Source organism: Tamandua tetradactyla, chromosome 16 (genome assembly GCF_023851605.1).
Source record: "Tamandua tetradactyla isolate mTamTet1 chromosome 16, mTamTet1.pri, whole genome shotgun sequence".
NCBI lineage: Eukaryota > Metazoa > Chordata > Mammalia > Pilosa > Myrmecophagidae > Tamandua > Tamandua tetradactyla.
In genome coordinates, this window is record NC_135342.1 from 10,304,261 (window position 1) to 10,321,088 (window position 16,828).

The 16,828-nt window shown below is 48.3% G+C and overlaps 1 protein-coding gene across 3 annotated transcripts; it reads left to right on the forward strand.

The window, feature by feature from the left end:
- Nucleotides 1–267: 267 nt before the first annotated feature.
- On the forward strand, nucleotides 268–7,277 carry KLK13 (kallikrein related peptidase 13). Of its 3 annotated transcripts, none has more exons than XM_077131025.1 (6): nucleotides 269–665; nucleotides 1,016–1,098; nucleotides 3,129–3,318; nucleotides 3,562–3,830; nucleotides 4,408–4,544; nucleotides 5,854–7,277. In XM_077131025.1, exons 2-6 carry the CDS (start codon nucleotides 1,047–1,049, stop codon nucleotides 6,010–6,012), a joined length of 807 nt encoding a protein of 268 aa, XP_076987140.1. In that variant the 5' UTR covers nucleotides 269–665; nucleotides 1,016–1,046; the 3' UTR covers nucleotides 6,013–7,277. The 3 variants fall into 3 exon arrangements, with proteins under 3 accessions (XP_076987137.1, XP_076987140.1, XP_076987138.1); XM_077131023.1 differs by having other exon boundaries at nucleotides 270–475; XM_077131022.1 differs by lacking the exon at nucleotides 1,016–1,098 and having other exon boundaries at nucleotides 268–665.
- The last annotated feature ends 9,551 nt before the right edge of the window (nucleotides 7,278–16,828 follow it).

Sequence of the window (16,828 nt, forward strand, 5' to 3'; positions counted from 1 at the left end):
GGTAGAGGGATGGGGTAGGGTGGAAAGCAGCACCTGGGAGCTGAGGTCTATGGAAAATACGCATGGGGTTAAAGAGGGAGTTAGAAGTAGGACTGGAGTTAGGAATGGAAAATGGGTTGAAGTCAGGAGTGGGCATGAGGGGTTGAGGTGGGTTTGGGGAAGACAATGGGCTTTCTTCTCTGTTGGTGGGTCCTGCTGCCTGGAAAGTTCATAATGAGTTCAATTGTGACTTGGGTGGGGCCAGATCTGGGTCCCAGCTTGTCCTGGAAGCTCCTCCCTGGGTGCAGGACCAAACCCTGGCTGGGGGGTTGCCCTGCGACAGCCTGCTGAGCCAGAGGGGTGGAGAGGGGGAGGCCAGGGACAGGGAAATGCTGAGGGCGCTGGGGGAGGGAGTTCAGGGGTTAAAAGCCATGGATCCGGGCTGAAGTTCGAGGCAGCTGGCAGGAGACGCTCTTCATCGGGGCCCCTCACTCTGGTAGGGTCGGCCTGGGGAGGGGGGCAGGAAGCGCTGGAGGGAGGGAAAAAGGAGACAACAGCTGAGTCAGGGAGCTGGAGAGGAAAGCTAGAGGCTCAGAGACAGAAACATGCAGAGATGGAGAGGGATGAAGGTTGCAGAGAGACAAGAAACTCAGGTTGCAGCAGTGTCGTGACAGAGACCCAGAGAGGTGAGAAAAGGGGCGGAGAAGGCAACAAACTCTCAACTGGCACCGGAGGGGGGGAAGGGGGTGCGGGGGGGGTGTGTGTGTGGAGGAGCGCGCCGGGGACCAGCTCTCTAGAGGGCGCTCGGAATAAGGGGCTGCAAGCCAAGCCCCAGGAGGATGCTGGCTACTCTTTCTGCTCCTCGGCTCGACCCCCATGGGCGGACGAGGACGGAACTAGGGAGGGGGTATTCCACGGTCAGGTTCTCAGAGTCGAGGACAGGGGAGCAGAGATTCAGGGCTGGGAAACGCAGGCAGAGGAATTTCCGCAATGGGGGCTCCGGGCAGCCCTTTACTTCCCCCCTTCCACCCCTCAGGCCCCGCCCTGCCCCCCACCCCAGAGCCGCCATGTGGTCCCTCGCTGCTGCGATCGCCACCCTGACCGTGGCCTTGTCAGGCGGTAAGAATGCGCGGGGGCGGAGGCGGTGTGACCACCCTGGACAATGGTGGGAGGATCCGAGGAGGAGGGGCGTGGGAGCCGCGAGCTCCGCCCCCCGCCCACGCGGGGCCGGGTTCCTCCGGGACAGCCCTGAGAGCTTCCTGCTTGTCCCTGAGTGACCCGGTTTCCCGATTTACGTCAGCCTTTCCACCTCGCTGACCCCAGCCCCTTCCCCTCTAAACTGAGACCCCTTCCTAGTGCCTCCCAGTCCATAGGCTCCCACCCGCTTTTTGTGTCCACACGCGCCAGTGCTGGATCTTATTGAAGCCAATGCAAGACCAACTATTTCTGCTCCAGCCTTACAGCTGAGAAAACTGACGCTGGCAACGATACGACGACGGGGAAGTGGCACAGCCCGGGCTGGGCTCTCTTTGCTTCTTCTCTACCTCCAATGCCAGGCACACGCAAGGTTCATTTATTGAGTAACTACTGTGTGCCACACACTGCACTGGGTCCTGAATAAAGCAGTTAAGATGGGGAGATTAAAAACAAACAAACAAATGTAAATGCAAGTAAAAAGAGAAATGAATAGCCATCATTGCTTGGAAGAAAATGAAGCAGGGGTATTTAATAGGGGATAACTGGGGTTGGGAGGGGCAACAGTAGACCAGGTGGCAAAGGAAGGCATCTAGGAGGATGGAACACCTGAGCTGAGCTCTCAGAGTCCCAAAGGGCACAGATATATCACTTCTAGATTCTGGGCATTATCCAGTTGAATATTCTGCAATGAAGAAAATGTCCATTATCTGCACGATGTCCAATATGGTAGCCACTGGACTATCGAGCACTTGAAATGAGGCTGATACAACTGAATAGGTGAATTTTTAACTTTATTCATTTTTATTAATTTTAGTTTAAATTGCCACAATGAGTAGTGGCTACCATATTGAAAAGCACTGTTCTAGAGAAAGAATTGTCAGGAAGAGGAGACATTGAGTACAAAGGCTCTAAGGCTTGGTGTGTTGGTATAGCTGGTCCCCGAGACTGCAGCAGAGTGAATGAGGGGGACAGAAGTAGGGGATGAGGTTGGAGAAGTTGGCAGGGGTCAAATGATGCTCAACCCTGCAAACCTTGGAAAGGTTTTTGGATTTTGTTTTAAGGAAAGTCAGTGCAGATATGTTAAACCCAGGCATGACATGGCCCAGCTTTCCTTGTTCAAAGGTTCCTCTGGCTGTTTCGAGAAGAGTGAATTGAAGGGATGCTAAAATGGCAGAATTGGGGAGGCTATTGTAGTCATTCAGCCTAGAGAAGATAGGGGCTTGGACCAGCGTGGTGGCAGGGGAACTTGAGAGATGGCAGATAAATAAGAGGTAAAACCAACAGGACTTGTGAGCTGTGAGTGATGACATAAAAAAGGAAGCAAGGATGACTCCTAGTTTGAGCACTGAGATGTGAAAGGAACAGCTTTGGTTGAGAAAATCAAGTTGGTGATATAAAGTCTAAGATGCATGTGAGATATTCAAGTTGACAATATTTGAGTTTGGAACCTAGAGGAAGAACTCAGAGGTAGAGATGTGAATTTAGGAGTGGTTAGACTATGGATGGTATTTAAAGCTATAGATGTCCCAGGAAAAGTTGGATGCATGGACGCATGGATGCTTGGATGATGGTTGGATGAATGGATGGGTGGATATTGCCTAGGTAGATATGTAGTCCAGTCTCACGTCTGCCTCCCGAAATCCCTTCTCATGGTGGAATGATAGGTGAAATGCAGGTGGGGAGACATTTAGCCTTTTCAGTTTCTATTAGAAGTATCCTCATTCCCCAAACTCTTCTCTAAACCCTCACTGAAGGATCCGGCATTTTTACAGAAAAGGGCATTGCCTCTTTGTCCTGACTCATCTTCACTGAATGGAAAATACCAACTCCCAAAGGCCAAATAAGTGAAGCATCAGTCCTTTCCCCCCAGATTCCTCAAGTCCAAGAACCACAGCTCCAGGCTTCCTCCTCCTGCTGGACTTAATTCTGTAACAACTTCTCCTCTCCACCAGGCATCTCCCAGGAGTATCCCAAGATTCTGAATGGCACCAATGGGACCAATGGATTTCTCCCAGGTGGATACACCTGTCTGCCCCACTCTCAGCCCTGGCAGGTAGCTCTACTAGTCCAAGGGCGCCTGCTCTGTGGAGGAGTCCTGGTCCACCCCAGATGGGTCATCACTGCAGCACATTGTCTGAAGAGGTATGTGGGGACCAGGGGAGAATGGGGCAGGGTTGAGAGTGGGACTGGGGGGTGGTAGATGGGGACAGAGTTGGATGTGAGGATGGGGTTGAAGTTAGAAGTACAGAAGAGCCCTGTTTGGTGTCTGGGGATGGGGAAGTTGAGACGGGGATGGGGTCTGGGCATGGGAAGGAGACTGGGGCTCGGGTGGGGATGGAAATAGATGCTTCCCCTCCCCTCACCAACCCCTTCCTACACCCACAGTGGGTACAAAGTTCACCTGGGCAAGCATACCCTGGGGCACGTGGAGAACGGCGAGCAAGTAAGAGAGGTAGCCCGCTCTATCCCCCACCCTAAGTACCAGAGCAGCTCCACCCACCTGAACCACGACCACGATATCATGCTGCTGGAGTTGCAGTCGCCGGCCAAGCTCACCAGCCGCGTCCACACCCTGCCCCTGTCTCACAATGACGGCCTCCCCCCCGGCACCTGCTGTTTAGTGTCTGGCTGGGGCACCACCACCAGCCCCCAGGGTACGCTCCCACGCGGGGTAATAGGAGGTCTTTCAGACCTGGCTGGGGGAGTGGGCAGAGACAGGAGGAAAGGTGGAGGGGGGGCCATTTACATCCACACACGCCCTGTCCATCGCAACCCTTCTCCCAGCCTCATTTCCATCTTTCTCCCCAGCATGACCCCTTCTCTCTTCCCAGCACTCTCCGTCTCTCCTCGTAGTGCTTTCCTGGTAATAGCTTTACTCTCCGTCTCTTGTTATCTCTGTCTTCTTATTTCTTCCCAACTCCCTCTCTCCTACTTCCTTTCTCCTTTTCTCACCACATTCCTCTTCTCACCTGTCTCTCCATTGATATCACCTCCCTCCCAGCTACCTGTCCCATCCCTCCCTCATCCCTCCTCCCCATTATTCTATCCACCACTCCCCCATTTCTTTCCAAATTTCCATCACTTTCCCCAACCATTCGGTCCATCCTTTCCTCCATTTTTCTCTTCGCATCTGTTTTCTACCAACTCTGCCCATCCAAATTTCCTGTTTTACCCTAACTCCCTACCTGTCCAGGTCAGACGTCTTTAGATTGTCCTCTCTCTTCCTTCTAGTGAGATACCCCAAAACCCTACAATGTGCCAACATCCAACTCCGTTCAGATGAGGAATGTCGTCAAGTCTACCCAGGAAAGATCACTCCCAACATGCTGTGTGCCGGCACTAAAGAAGGTGGCAAAGACTCCTGTGAGGTGAGGCCAAGGTGTTGGTGGATTGCCACAGACCAGGATGGAAAGCCAGAAGAGAGGTGGGGCAGATGCTGGTGAAAAGAATCTGCTTTCAGCTTTCCGTGAGCCATCTCTGAGATGAGAGTCCGTCTTGCATATGGGGATCAAGACAAAAAAGAGGGTATCCATGGGTGGCAAATATTCATCTTAAGCACCAGCTTTGACTAAGAGGGGCTGCCCTGTGTTGAGATGCATAAAGGTTGGGCTTCTTTTGGTTGCACATTACAGAAACTCAACTTAAACTGGTTTAAGCAGAAAGGAAAATTACTGGCATGTGTAGCTGAAAAGTTCAGGGGTATGTGATGTCAGGCACAGATGGACCCACTTGCTCAAATAATATTTTCAGGACTCTGTCTCTCTCTAACTATCAGCTCTTCTCTCTTCTGTTTTGTCGTCATTCCCAATCAGACTCTGTCCGTGCAAGAGCAAGATGGCCCCAGCAGCAGGTGGCTGCATTCTATCCTTTAGGGAACCCTACTGGAAAGAGGGAACATCTCTTTTCCAATAGATTACACAAACATCTTGAGCCTGATTCTCACTAAGCTCACTTGAGTCATATGTCCGTCCCTGAACCATCACTCTGAAGGATCAAATATGAGTCACATGACTAACTGGGTCAATCCACATGGATCGAGAATGGGCCAGGGGTAGTTCTACAAAGGAAAAACCAGGGAGCTGTTACCAAACTAAGGGTGCATGGGTAATAATACATGGGTAGAAGCAACTGATGTTGAATAAAGGAAGCTTCTGAGATTGAGCTTTGTTTCAGTGGGAAAGAGTATGATGATTAATCAGTGATGTCTGCCTTGGCCAAGAAGGAGGAGTAGAAACAGTGTGTTCTAAACCCCACCCAGATGTGGATGGGTTAACTCAATAGTAAGATGGCACAATGGAGCCTAAAGCAGGGGCATGGTCCGTCGGTAGGTGGGGCCAAGGTGGGATTTGGTGTCAGGGAAATGAGATAAGCTGTCACCATTCTCGTGAGACAAGGAACAGAAAATCCGGGAGAGACAGACAAATCTCTGTCTCGCTCTGTGTCTCTGTCCCTATTTCTAGCCCCCCCCCCTTTTTTTTCTGTCCCTTTGCATTTGTCTTCCCAGATTTTTACCCCTCCATCTGTTGCTCTCTCTCACCTCTCTCTGTGTTCCTCCAGCTCTGTCTCTATCTCTGCCTCTGTGTGCGTCTCTCTATCTTTCACTCACTCTACCCCTCCCTGTCCTTGCCTTTGTTTATCCCTAGCAAGGACCTCATGTTTCTCTCTCTCCCCACTCAGGGTGACTCTGGAGGTCCCCTGATCTGTAACAGAACGCTCTACGGCATCATCTCCTGGGGAGACTTCCCATGCGGACAGCCCAACCGACCTGGCGTCTACACCCGAGTCTCCCAATATGTACCATGGATCCAGGAAACCATCCGAAGACACAAAACCTAGAAGCAGAAATGGACAAAGGGCCCCTCATAAAAGCGGGGTTTAATTGAGCCACTTTGCTCCTCCCACCACGCCCTCCTTACTCGCTCTGCCCAGCCCTTCTCTACCTCTCCCAAAGTTTCCCATTGTAGCTAACGTTTTCAAAATGTTCAGTCTCTGCTGACATTCAATGTTTTCAAAACCATTCGGTCACACCAACCTGGTGGTCTCCCAAACACTGTATCTCTGACACCTCCCAGTTCCCTGAATGTCCCAACCCAGATAGTGTTTCAGGGCTCCCCAATATTTTTCCATGCCTGACGCAGACCAACACGATGTGCTAAGTGTTCAGTCCATATTGTGAGACACCAGCCCATCTCAACAAGTTCCATGTCCCAGGAATGGACTTTCTTTGACAACATCCCATTCCCTTACAAATATTTATTCACTGCCAATAGTCTAGTTCCCTCTATGTTCTGTACTCAAGATGTTTCTAGATCCCCATAACATTTCATCCTGAAAATGTTCTCTTGTGCCCAGAATCTTCTACAGCCACAACATTCTGCATACGCTGAATGATTCATCACAGCCGTCACTGGATCCTCATAATGGCTCATCTTTACACCATTCTGGGGCTCCCAAATGTCCCATCCCCACTTCAGCCAACACCCTGTCTCTGAACCCCTTCTCCACAAGTGAATAATCCCCATCGCCGTGTACTCTAAATTGGTGGTCAGTCTCCCAAAGGAACACCACGGCTAGACCCTTTGGTCCCCCAACTTTTCAGTCCTTGGATCTCCTCCACAAACATCCTTGTTCCATGTCCCTGGCCGCTGTATCTTTGCCCATGTCCCCAAAATGTTGTGGGTAAGTGCTTCGCAACCAGAGTCCCTGCTTTGCACATGCCAGGTCTGTGACCTTGAACAAGCCATAAAACTCATGTCCTCTCTGTTTTCTCATCTGTAGCTTGGGGCTCACAACTTTTCCTCGGGGCATCGTTATAAAGTCAAATGTCAAGTGCTTACCATTATTATTTTTTGTTTAATTTCCTATAAAACATAACTTCAGAATGCTAATAACAACCCCTTATATTTTCAGAGTGTTTGAAAGCATTGCCTTCATTTATTTTTCTCCAGAAGACAATTATTAAGTGCTGACCATGCGCAGGCACTCTCCTGGGTGTTGGAAGTACAATTTTATTTATTTATTCCACAAATATCCGTTCCTATCACAAACCAGGCACTGTTATAGATACTGGTGGTAGATAGTGAATTAAACAACAAAACCTCTGCCCTTGTGGAGCTTGTCTTTGTGGGGAGACACATCATTTTTAAAAGATGAATGATGAATTAGACTGGCAGACATTGATATGTACATGGCAGATCGTGGAGCGAGGATGAGTCTAGGACGTGTTGGGGGTGAGGCACTATTTTATATGGGATGGTCAGGGAAGATAAAACACCTAAAGGATACCACGGGCATATCTGGGAGACAGCATCCCAAGTAGAGACAGCAGGTGCAAAGGCCCTGAGGTAGGAGCCTGCTATGCCTGAAGATCAGAGAAGCTGAATGCTTAGTGTGGCTGGAGCAGAGTGAGCAAGGAGAGGGCAGGAGTGAGGCCAGCGAGCGCCCTGGGGTCATCAGTGGGCTGTGAGCAGGAAAGGGTCATGAGCTAACTTGGGTTCTAACAGTGTCCCTGAGGCTGCCTGGTGGGCAACAGACTGAGGCAGACGAGGCTGGAAACTGCGAGCCCTAGCGAGATTCACCTGCAATGCCCCAGGCAGGAGCTGCTGCCTGGACCAATGAGATGGCAAAGAGATCAAATTCTGGACCTTGCTTGAAAGGATTGCGGGACAGTCACTGCAGACACCGCAGAGCAAAAGCCAAGAGTCGAGGTGACTCCAACACTGTGGTCTGAGCAGCCAGAAGGATGGAGCTGACATTTATTAACATGGGGAGGGCTTTGGAAAGAACAGGTTTGCAGAGGAGGAGTGTGTGTTTTTGAACTGCTAATTAGACAGCCAAGTGGCCATAAACTCTGTCTTCGGGGAAATTGCAGAACATAAATGAACCAAACAACCGTAGCTTATGATCATTTCTATGAAGGATATAAACAGGGTTTTATGTTAGAGAATTGGGGCAGGAGGAAGCTGTTTTCAGTTAGGGTGGCCAGGAAAGACTTTTCGGAGAAGATGGCATTTGCCCGAAGATTAAAGGAGGAGAGTGAGCTAGTTCTGCAATGAATAGGGGAATTATCCCTGAAAGAGGGCGCGCTGAGGCAAAACCCCTGTATTTAGCCTATTCCAGAGGGAAGACCAGTGTGACTAGACAGTAAGGTCAGATCAAGGAACGAGATTGGAGGGGTCAGCTGGGGCCAGGCATGCATGATCATTTTTAGGTTGAGGGGTTTGGTCTTTATTCCAGTGCAATGGGGAGCTACCGAGGTGTGGTTATCAGGAGAAGGAAGGACCACGTTTGATTTCATATCATCACTTGGGCCGCTGGGGTGGGGTGGAGGGGTAAAGAAGAGGAGGGGAGCAGGGAGCCCAGTGCAAAGCCAACTGCAGAGCCCAGGTGGGCAAAGGCGAGGGCTGGCAGCAGGAGGGCAGAGATGGTGGGACAAGTATGGACTGCGTGATTCTGCAGCAACATCAAAGAGCCCAGAGATGTTTGTGAGGGTGAAGGTAAGGAAAGTGTCACCATGACTCCATCGTCCCTCCATGGTTCCCCCAGAGGGAGGCCATAGGGTGGTGGTTCAAAGCACAGATGGTGGCCTCTGGAAGTCTAATCTCCAAAAGATGGACCTCAGTTACCCCAGCTGGTAATACAGGACCTACCGCAGGAGTGAGAAGGAGATTGGTAGGCAACACTTAATCAAGGGTTCCCATCCAGGGGGAAGCAGCCTGGTGTAGCTGATAAAAACACACTCTCTGGCTCAGTGGCCGAGTTCTCATCTGCCACGCCGTAGACCCGGGTTCGATTCCCAATGCCTGCCTATGCAAAAACAAACAAACAAAAAAAAAGACTCTCACCCCAGACTCTCAGCTCGGCTGCTTATTAACTGTGTGACTTCAGAAATATTCAACTCTTCTGTGCTTCAGTGTTGCCTCAGTATCACTCAAGTGCTGAAAGGAACTATCTGCTTAACACCAAAAGCAGAGGGTAAGATCCCATTGATCGATGACCTAAAAGCAAAGGGTCAAACTAGAAAGTTATTAGAAGACAACAGTGGAGAAGTTTTTCATGACCTATGGATAAGGAAAGGCTTCTGAAATTATCGAAAGGACTCATCATAACACGAAAATAATTTAATGTGATTTTATCCAAGTGAAGGATCTTTGTTCAACAAAAGATACCATGGACAAAAGTCAGTAGACTGGGAAAAGATATTTGCAGTCTGTTCTACTGACCCAGGATTGCAATTTAGAATATGCAAGGAAATCCTGCAAATGCATGAGGAAAATGAACAAAGGAGACAGGTGGGAGATTTGCAGAGAAGGAAACCCAAAACTCATACAAAAAGATGCTCAGGCTCATTAGTTATCTAAGAAAAGCAAATATAAATGCAATAAAACCAGACTGATAAAACAACCTTGAGAGTCAAATAGCCCTGAGTATTGTCAGAGACAAAAGGGATTCAGGAACAGGTGGTGTGAGGGTAGCTCCGCGCAGTCATTTTGGAAAGCGATTTAGCACTACTTGGTCAATTTAGGTATAAGCCCGCCACAGCACCCCACCGTTCCACCCTTGGTGTTTATCTACTCCCTGGGTGCCCATTAGCGGGACGAAGATGGGGGGATGTGGGGGATATACCCTTCCCCCAAGGAAGACGACGCAACAGTTGAAAGCAACAGCCTAGATGTACACAGAGCAACATGGCTGGAATCGAAAGGCATAGCACAACCACGGTGAAAGTTTAAAAGTCTGACAATACTAAGTGTTGACAAAGATGTGGGGCAACCAGAGCTCTTATACGCTGCTGGTGGAAATGCAAAATGGTACAACCACTTTGGAAAGCAGTTTGGCAATTTCTCATAAAGTTAAACATACACGTATCATACAACCCAACTATTCTATTTCCATGTCTCATCCACCCAAGAGGAATGAAAACATATGTCCACACAGAGACTTGTACATGAACGTTCACAGCAGCATTATTATTTCTTCCCCCCGTGGACAAACAAAATTCTTTATTTCACAATGCAGGTCTGTACTATCTTAGCTCATTTCATTTTCTCTCTCTCTCTCTCTCTCTTTTTTTTATGAAAAATAACATATATACAAAAAATACATTTCAAAGCACAGCACCACAATTAGTTGTAGAACAGATTTCAGAGTTTGGTATGGGTTACAATTCCACCATTTTAGGTTTTTACTTCTAGCTGCTCTAAGATACTGGAGACTAAAAGAAATATCAATACACTGATCCAGCACTCATACTCGTTTGTTAAACCCGACCTTCTCTGTATAACTCCATCATCACCTTTGATCTTTCTCCCACTCTTTAGGGGTATTCGGGCTATGCCCATTCTAACTTTTTCATGTTGGAAGGGGCTGTCAATAATATGGGATAAGGAGATGGAACTAGTTATTGTTCTGGAAGGGCTGACCCCTCTGCATTTCAGGACTTACCTGGTCCAGGGACCCATCTGGAGATTGTAAATTTCTGTTACCCTTGTGCATGGAACCTTTGTAGAATTTTATATATTGCCCTAGGTGTTCTTTAGGATTCACTGGAATGGTCCTGGTTAGGGGTTGGCAAGCTATGATAGGTAGCAAGGTCTACCTGAAGCTTGTATAAGAGTGACCTCCAGAGTAGCCTCTCAACTCTATTTGAACTCCCTCAGCCACTGATACCTTGTTTGTTCCACTACTTTTCCCTCTTTTGGTCAGGATGGCATTGTCGATCCCACATTGCCGGGAGGCTTTCACCCCACAGCAGCATTATTTGTAACAGCCAGAACTGGAAGTAACCAGTGAATGGCCAAACAAGCTGTGGTATATCCGTACTAGGGAATGTTAACAAAAAAGGAATGAAGTACTGACAGATGACATGCAACCACACGGATGAATCTGAAAAGCATATATTAATGAAAGAAGCCAAACATTTACATGAAATTCTAAAGAAGGCAAAACTATATTGGCAGATGTGGGTTGCCTGGGCTAAGTGGGGAAGACATTGTTGGCCAAAGAAGCACAAGGCAACTTAAGGGGGAGGGAGGGGCTGTTCTGTGCTTGGTGAATTCCATTGTATGTAAATAATACCTTACTTAAAATAAAAATAACAACGAAGTTCTCAGTGGGGAAAAAAAAAGTACTAAAAGTTCAAGCTATGTACCATAATGCCACTGACATAAATTAAACATACATGCACACAAAACAATACACAATCTGCAAGAACATAATGAATAAAAAGAGATTCAACACTGTGAATGTATTAAATGCCACTGAATTGTGCATTTTAGTTTTATCATATGTGAATTCATCTCAATAAAAAAGATAAACAATAAGGCAGGCAGTAGCAGAAGATACACAATAATAAAAGATAATAATGAAGGATACATAGTAATAAAGATAATAGTAGAAGATACACTATAAGAAAGCAAATAGCACAAAAGATATACAACAGTAAAGACAGTAGCAGATGGGAATGGGGATAAAAGGAAATAAATGAGGGAAACAAGAGAGGGACTTTGTACGGATCACTAATGATAACGTGCCACCAAGTAATTCAGCTCTCTCCACCTGAAGGTCAAGAAACATCTAAGTATATTAATAAGCTTTTGAAAACAAAAAAATAAATATACAGCACCTTCTTCAGAGGACTGTTGGGAGGATTAACTGAGTTAATACGTGGAAAACTCTTAGGACAACACCTGGCACAAACAGTGCGTGATAAGTGGCAGCTGTCATTATCATTACTGCTACTATTTTTTATGTAGTTGCTATGCTGCCACAACCCCAAGATCTCAGCTGCAGAGTAAGATGCCGTCAGTGACAGCCAGCATTCTGTGAGAGCGGAAGGCAGCTGCCCAAATCCTTGGAACACAAAATAATGACATACCTGAGCTGGAGATTCTGACAACCAACAACACCTTAATTCAGGAAAGCCACTCAGCTGGTGAGACCACAGCCCATTCTCCTCCCTCTCCAGGGATTACACAGCTACCTGTCCTGTTTTCACCCAGGGGAACTTTAATTAACAATGGAAGCCTGTTCAGGAAAGGAATTTGGAGAGCTGGTAAAGGAGGAAGATAGAGGAGATGGGGAAAGAGAAAGAAAAGGAGTCGGGGGTCAAGAAGGATCTTGTCTATCAGATGACAATGCATTCTTGGAGCATTTCATTCCCACAAGGCCTGGGTTGGAGAAAGGCCAACCTCCCTGTTCTATGGAAATGTAGACCTTGACTAAGGGACATTGGGTCTATGATTTGAGCCCATCCAGGCTGATGGAGACACATCCCGTGCACTTCCCCCATCCCGTACCACCCATGGACATCAGCCCTCTAGCCTGGAGGGTCTGAGTCAAGCTCAGCCACTGCCCCATGGGACTGGGTTGGACTTTCCAGTCTGGTAAAGGCGACAGGTACATAAGGCAAGGTTTCCATGAGAAAGGCTAAGGGTTGGGATGAGAGAAGCAAACAGGTTGCAGGAGGGTTGAAGAGGCTGAAAATCCAGATCAAGCGTTTTGGAGGAGGGGACATTTGAACTGGAGCTTGACGAAGATGCTGTCATCATCCCCAAGAACAGGACCGACTCCCCATCCAAAACCTGGTTCCGATATTAAGACACATGATGTAACAAGGCGTCCACCCAGCTGCTCCAGGTGGAGACCACAACAACTGGCCCCAGGAGCCAGATGCCAGAGCCATTCTTCTCTGGCCTTGGTGGGCTGGCATGGCAGAGAAGCTCAGGGAGCCCCCCGTGGCTGTGGGGCTTCGTTTCACCAAGCCCTTCCAAACTCTGTTATGGGTTTAACTGACCTAAGGTGAAAGTTTTGATGATAGGTAGGAGCCCAGGATTGGGGTATCTTGGCCCGGGCACGTCTCCAATGCACAGATAGGGCTGGCGAGCGTGGCACGTGGCTCAGGGAAGGCACTCGCCCCGTGGGATACACACCCTCGGGAGTTGCTCACCTGGACAGAGGATATTAGCAGTGTGGCCTGCCGAGGTCATGCGCCCCCAAAGCACTGGGGCCCTACAAAGAGCCTTCGCTGCTGCCGCCACCACCTATATCCCCATTACGACAAAGAACCCGATCCTTGGGGCTACGGGGAAAACCAGGCCACCCGGGGGGCACAGCCGAGGGGTTCATTAAACCCACAGGCCAATAAAGCCATTGCTGCTGTAGAGACTCCCAACCATGATGGCACTGATTTGAGGGTTTCTGAGGAAGAAACCTATCGATATCAGCAGGAGTGGAAAGGACCTCACATACCCCCAAATGCATCCACTGGCCACCTGCCTGCTAAATACACACACACACACACACACCTGGTTATGGAGCAAGAAACCATAGCATGGAATCCGAGGACCACAGTCTGATCTAACTGGAGAGTCTGAAAAGTTATGCAAAGAATCTCAACACCGAAAAGATGGAAGGGCCCTGCTTGGCAGCTGCAGGTCTGCGACACAGGTTCTTATCGAACCCTGACATCTGCTGGCCTGTACTGTTGGTCCATATTCGTCAAGCCAGCCTTCAGCAACACTGAGGCTCAAATTAGAATTACCCCTGGGGCTCTCATGAAATGTAGACAATCGTGGGGGGCCATGAAAGGACAGACAGGCACAGTCTGACCTCATCATAACAACCGCTGTCCTGCCCAGGTCCCCAGAGTCTTAGGGTTCATTATCCTCAAATATTCCTGGGGGTTGGACGCTCTGATGCAACGAGCAACCTATTAAGTTAAGCCAAGTCTTTGGAAGGGGCTTCCAAGCACTGAAGACCACCATAATTTAGGGTATGAGTGATTATCCCCTGCTGCTTCTCCATTGAAAGCCCCACTGTGGCCGTATCCTTTATATATATATATATATATATTATTGATAAACCTTAACACACAAACATTCCGTACATAGTGTACAACCAATGGCTCACACTATCATCACATAGTTGTGTATTCATCACCGTGATCGATTTTTAGAACATTTTCATCACTCCAGAAAAAGAAATGAAAAGTAAAAACTCATACATCCCTCACCCCTTACCTCTCCCTCTCATTGGCCACTAGTATTTTCATCTACCCAATACATTATACCCTTTGTCCCCCCTATTATTTATTTAATTTTTATCCATATTGTTTACTCATCTGTCCATACCCTGGATAAAAGGAGTAAAAGACACCAGGTTTTCACAATCACACAGTCACATTGTAAAAGTTGTATCTTTATACAATAAGCTTCAAGAATCAAGGCTACTGGAACACAGCTCAACAGTTTCAAGTACCTCCCTCTAGTCACTCCAATACACCATAACCTAAACAGGGATATCTATATAATGCATAAGAGTAACCGCTCAACTCTGTCTGAAATCTCTCAGCCACTGAAACTTAACTTTGTCTCATTTCTCTCTTCCCCCTTTTTGGTCAAGAAGGCTTTTTCAGTCCCATAATGCTGGGTCCCAGTTCATCCCGGGAGTTCTGACCCACGTTGCCAGGGAGCTTTACACCCCTGCAAGTCATGTCCGGTGTAGAGGGGAGGGCAGTGAGTTCACCTGCCAAATTGGCTTAGAGAAAGAGGCCACGTCTGAGCAACAAGAGAGGTTCTTTGGGGGTGACTCTTAGGCCTAATTTTAAGTAGGTTTAGCTTTTCCTTTGCAGGAATACGTTTCGTAGAGGTAAACCCTACAATCGAGGGCTCAGCCTGTTGATTTGGTTGTCTCCACTGCTTGTGAGAATATGAGAAATTCTCCAAATCGGGAAGATGAATATTTCTTCCTTTCTCTCCAGCGCCCCAAGGGGACTGTTCTAGTTTGCTAGCTGCCAGAATGCAATATACCAGAAACAGAATGGCTTTTAAAAAGGGGAATTTAATAAGTTGCTAGTTTACAATTCTAAGGCCGAGAAAATGTCCCAGTTAAAACAAGTCTATAAAAATGTCCAATCAAAGGCATCCAGGGAAAGATACCTTGGTTCAAGAAGGCCAATGAAGTTCAGGGTTTCTCTCTCAGCTGGAAAGGCACATGGCGAACATGGTGTCATCTGCTAGCTTCTTCTCCTGGCTTCCTGTTTCATGAAGCTCCCTGGGAGGCATTTTCCTTCTTCATCTCCAAAGGTCGCTGGCTCGTGGACTCTCTGCTTCTCGTGGCTATGTCGTTCTTCTCTGCTCTCTCCGAATCTCTCATTCTCCAAAAGTCCTCTTTTATAGGACTTCAGAAACTTATCAAGGCCCATCCAAATGAATGGGGACATGCCTCTACCTAATCCAGTTTAACAACCACTCTTGATTAAATGACGTCTCCGGGGAGATGATCTGATTACAGTTTCAAAGATACCGTACTGAATAGGGATTAGAAGAAACGGCTGCCTTTACAAAACGGGATTAGGATTAAAACATGGCTTTTCTAGGGTCCATACATATTTCAAACCAGCGCAGGGACCTTGCAAATACTTCTTTATTCACTGCCCAAATTACTCTGGGATATATCCAGGCATCACACTCACCTGGACAAACCAACAAAGTCTCACGCCCTGTTCAAGATTCCATGCTCTTAAACCCAGCAAGAATGAATGACACCTCACAGCACCAGAAAGCTGGAAACTGTGGGAAAGGGGGGGTTCATTTTGGGTCCTCAGGAGGCTGTGGGGTGCACAGCCCTGAAGTTTGGAAGAGAGACGTGCAGGGAGCTGGAGACAGAGACGGCTGAGCTTCCTGCAAGCGAGGCCAGGTGAGGGGGGCGAGGCGTAGGGGAGTCAGCGAGGAGAACTTGGGGAGTGAGGCAGCCAAGGCTCAGGGCAGGCCCTGGGAACACCCTTGTTTTCAAGGTGTTGGTGGCGGCAAAAGGGCCCATTCCGGAGAAAGGCTGGGAAGCAGGGCCTGGCAAATAGCAGGCCAACCCGAGCAGCAGCACGGTGCCTGGAGAGAAACGTGTTCCAGGACCGGAGTGTCAGCCAACCAGTGGGAGGTTGGGCAACATGGAAGTTTACAGAAACCCACACAGGGCCTGGCCATGGGGTGCAGGTGATGGAAACCAAAGCCCGTGGGTTGGAGAGAGAAAGGAGGGGATGTGGTGGGCAGAGCTCCAGGCAGGATTTTTGCTGAAAAGGACAGTGGAGAGACAGGACACGGAGAGAGAGGGGATAGAGGGGATAGAGAGCTAGAAAGGGAGATGGGGGGCGGGGGTTGGGAGAGGAGACAGGGAGGGAGGAGAGAAAGAGAGGAGAGAGGGGGAAGGGAGGGAGAGGGAAGAGAGAGATAGAAGGAGGGCTGGGGAGGGAGAAGAAAGAAATGTAAAAGCAAGAGGATGAAGAACAACCAAAAGTTGCAGCTGATATTTCTTCACATCTAAGAAAAAAGACTTCTGTCATCTAAGCCAGCCCTGAAAATTCTTTCTTTAGAAAGGAATATGCTGATGGGGACAATTGTGATGGTGTTTTGTCACCTAGCTCAGGGACCCCGAGGGACGCGTGCTGGGCTCTGCGGGAGGAGAGCCGGGCTGGATGCCGCCCCCATGAGAGGGGAGCCCCAACCATCCTCTTCCTTTGAGACCTGCAGGGGCATTCCCATGTTGACCTATTCACTCGCACTTACTACATATTAACAAGCATTTAGGTGCTAATTAATCAGTTAATAAGTACTTAGGCATCACTATTTCATTCAGTCTCTCACCTTTTCATTCGTGT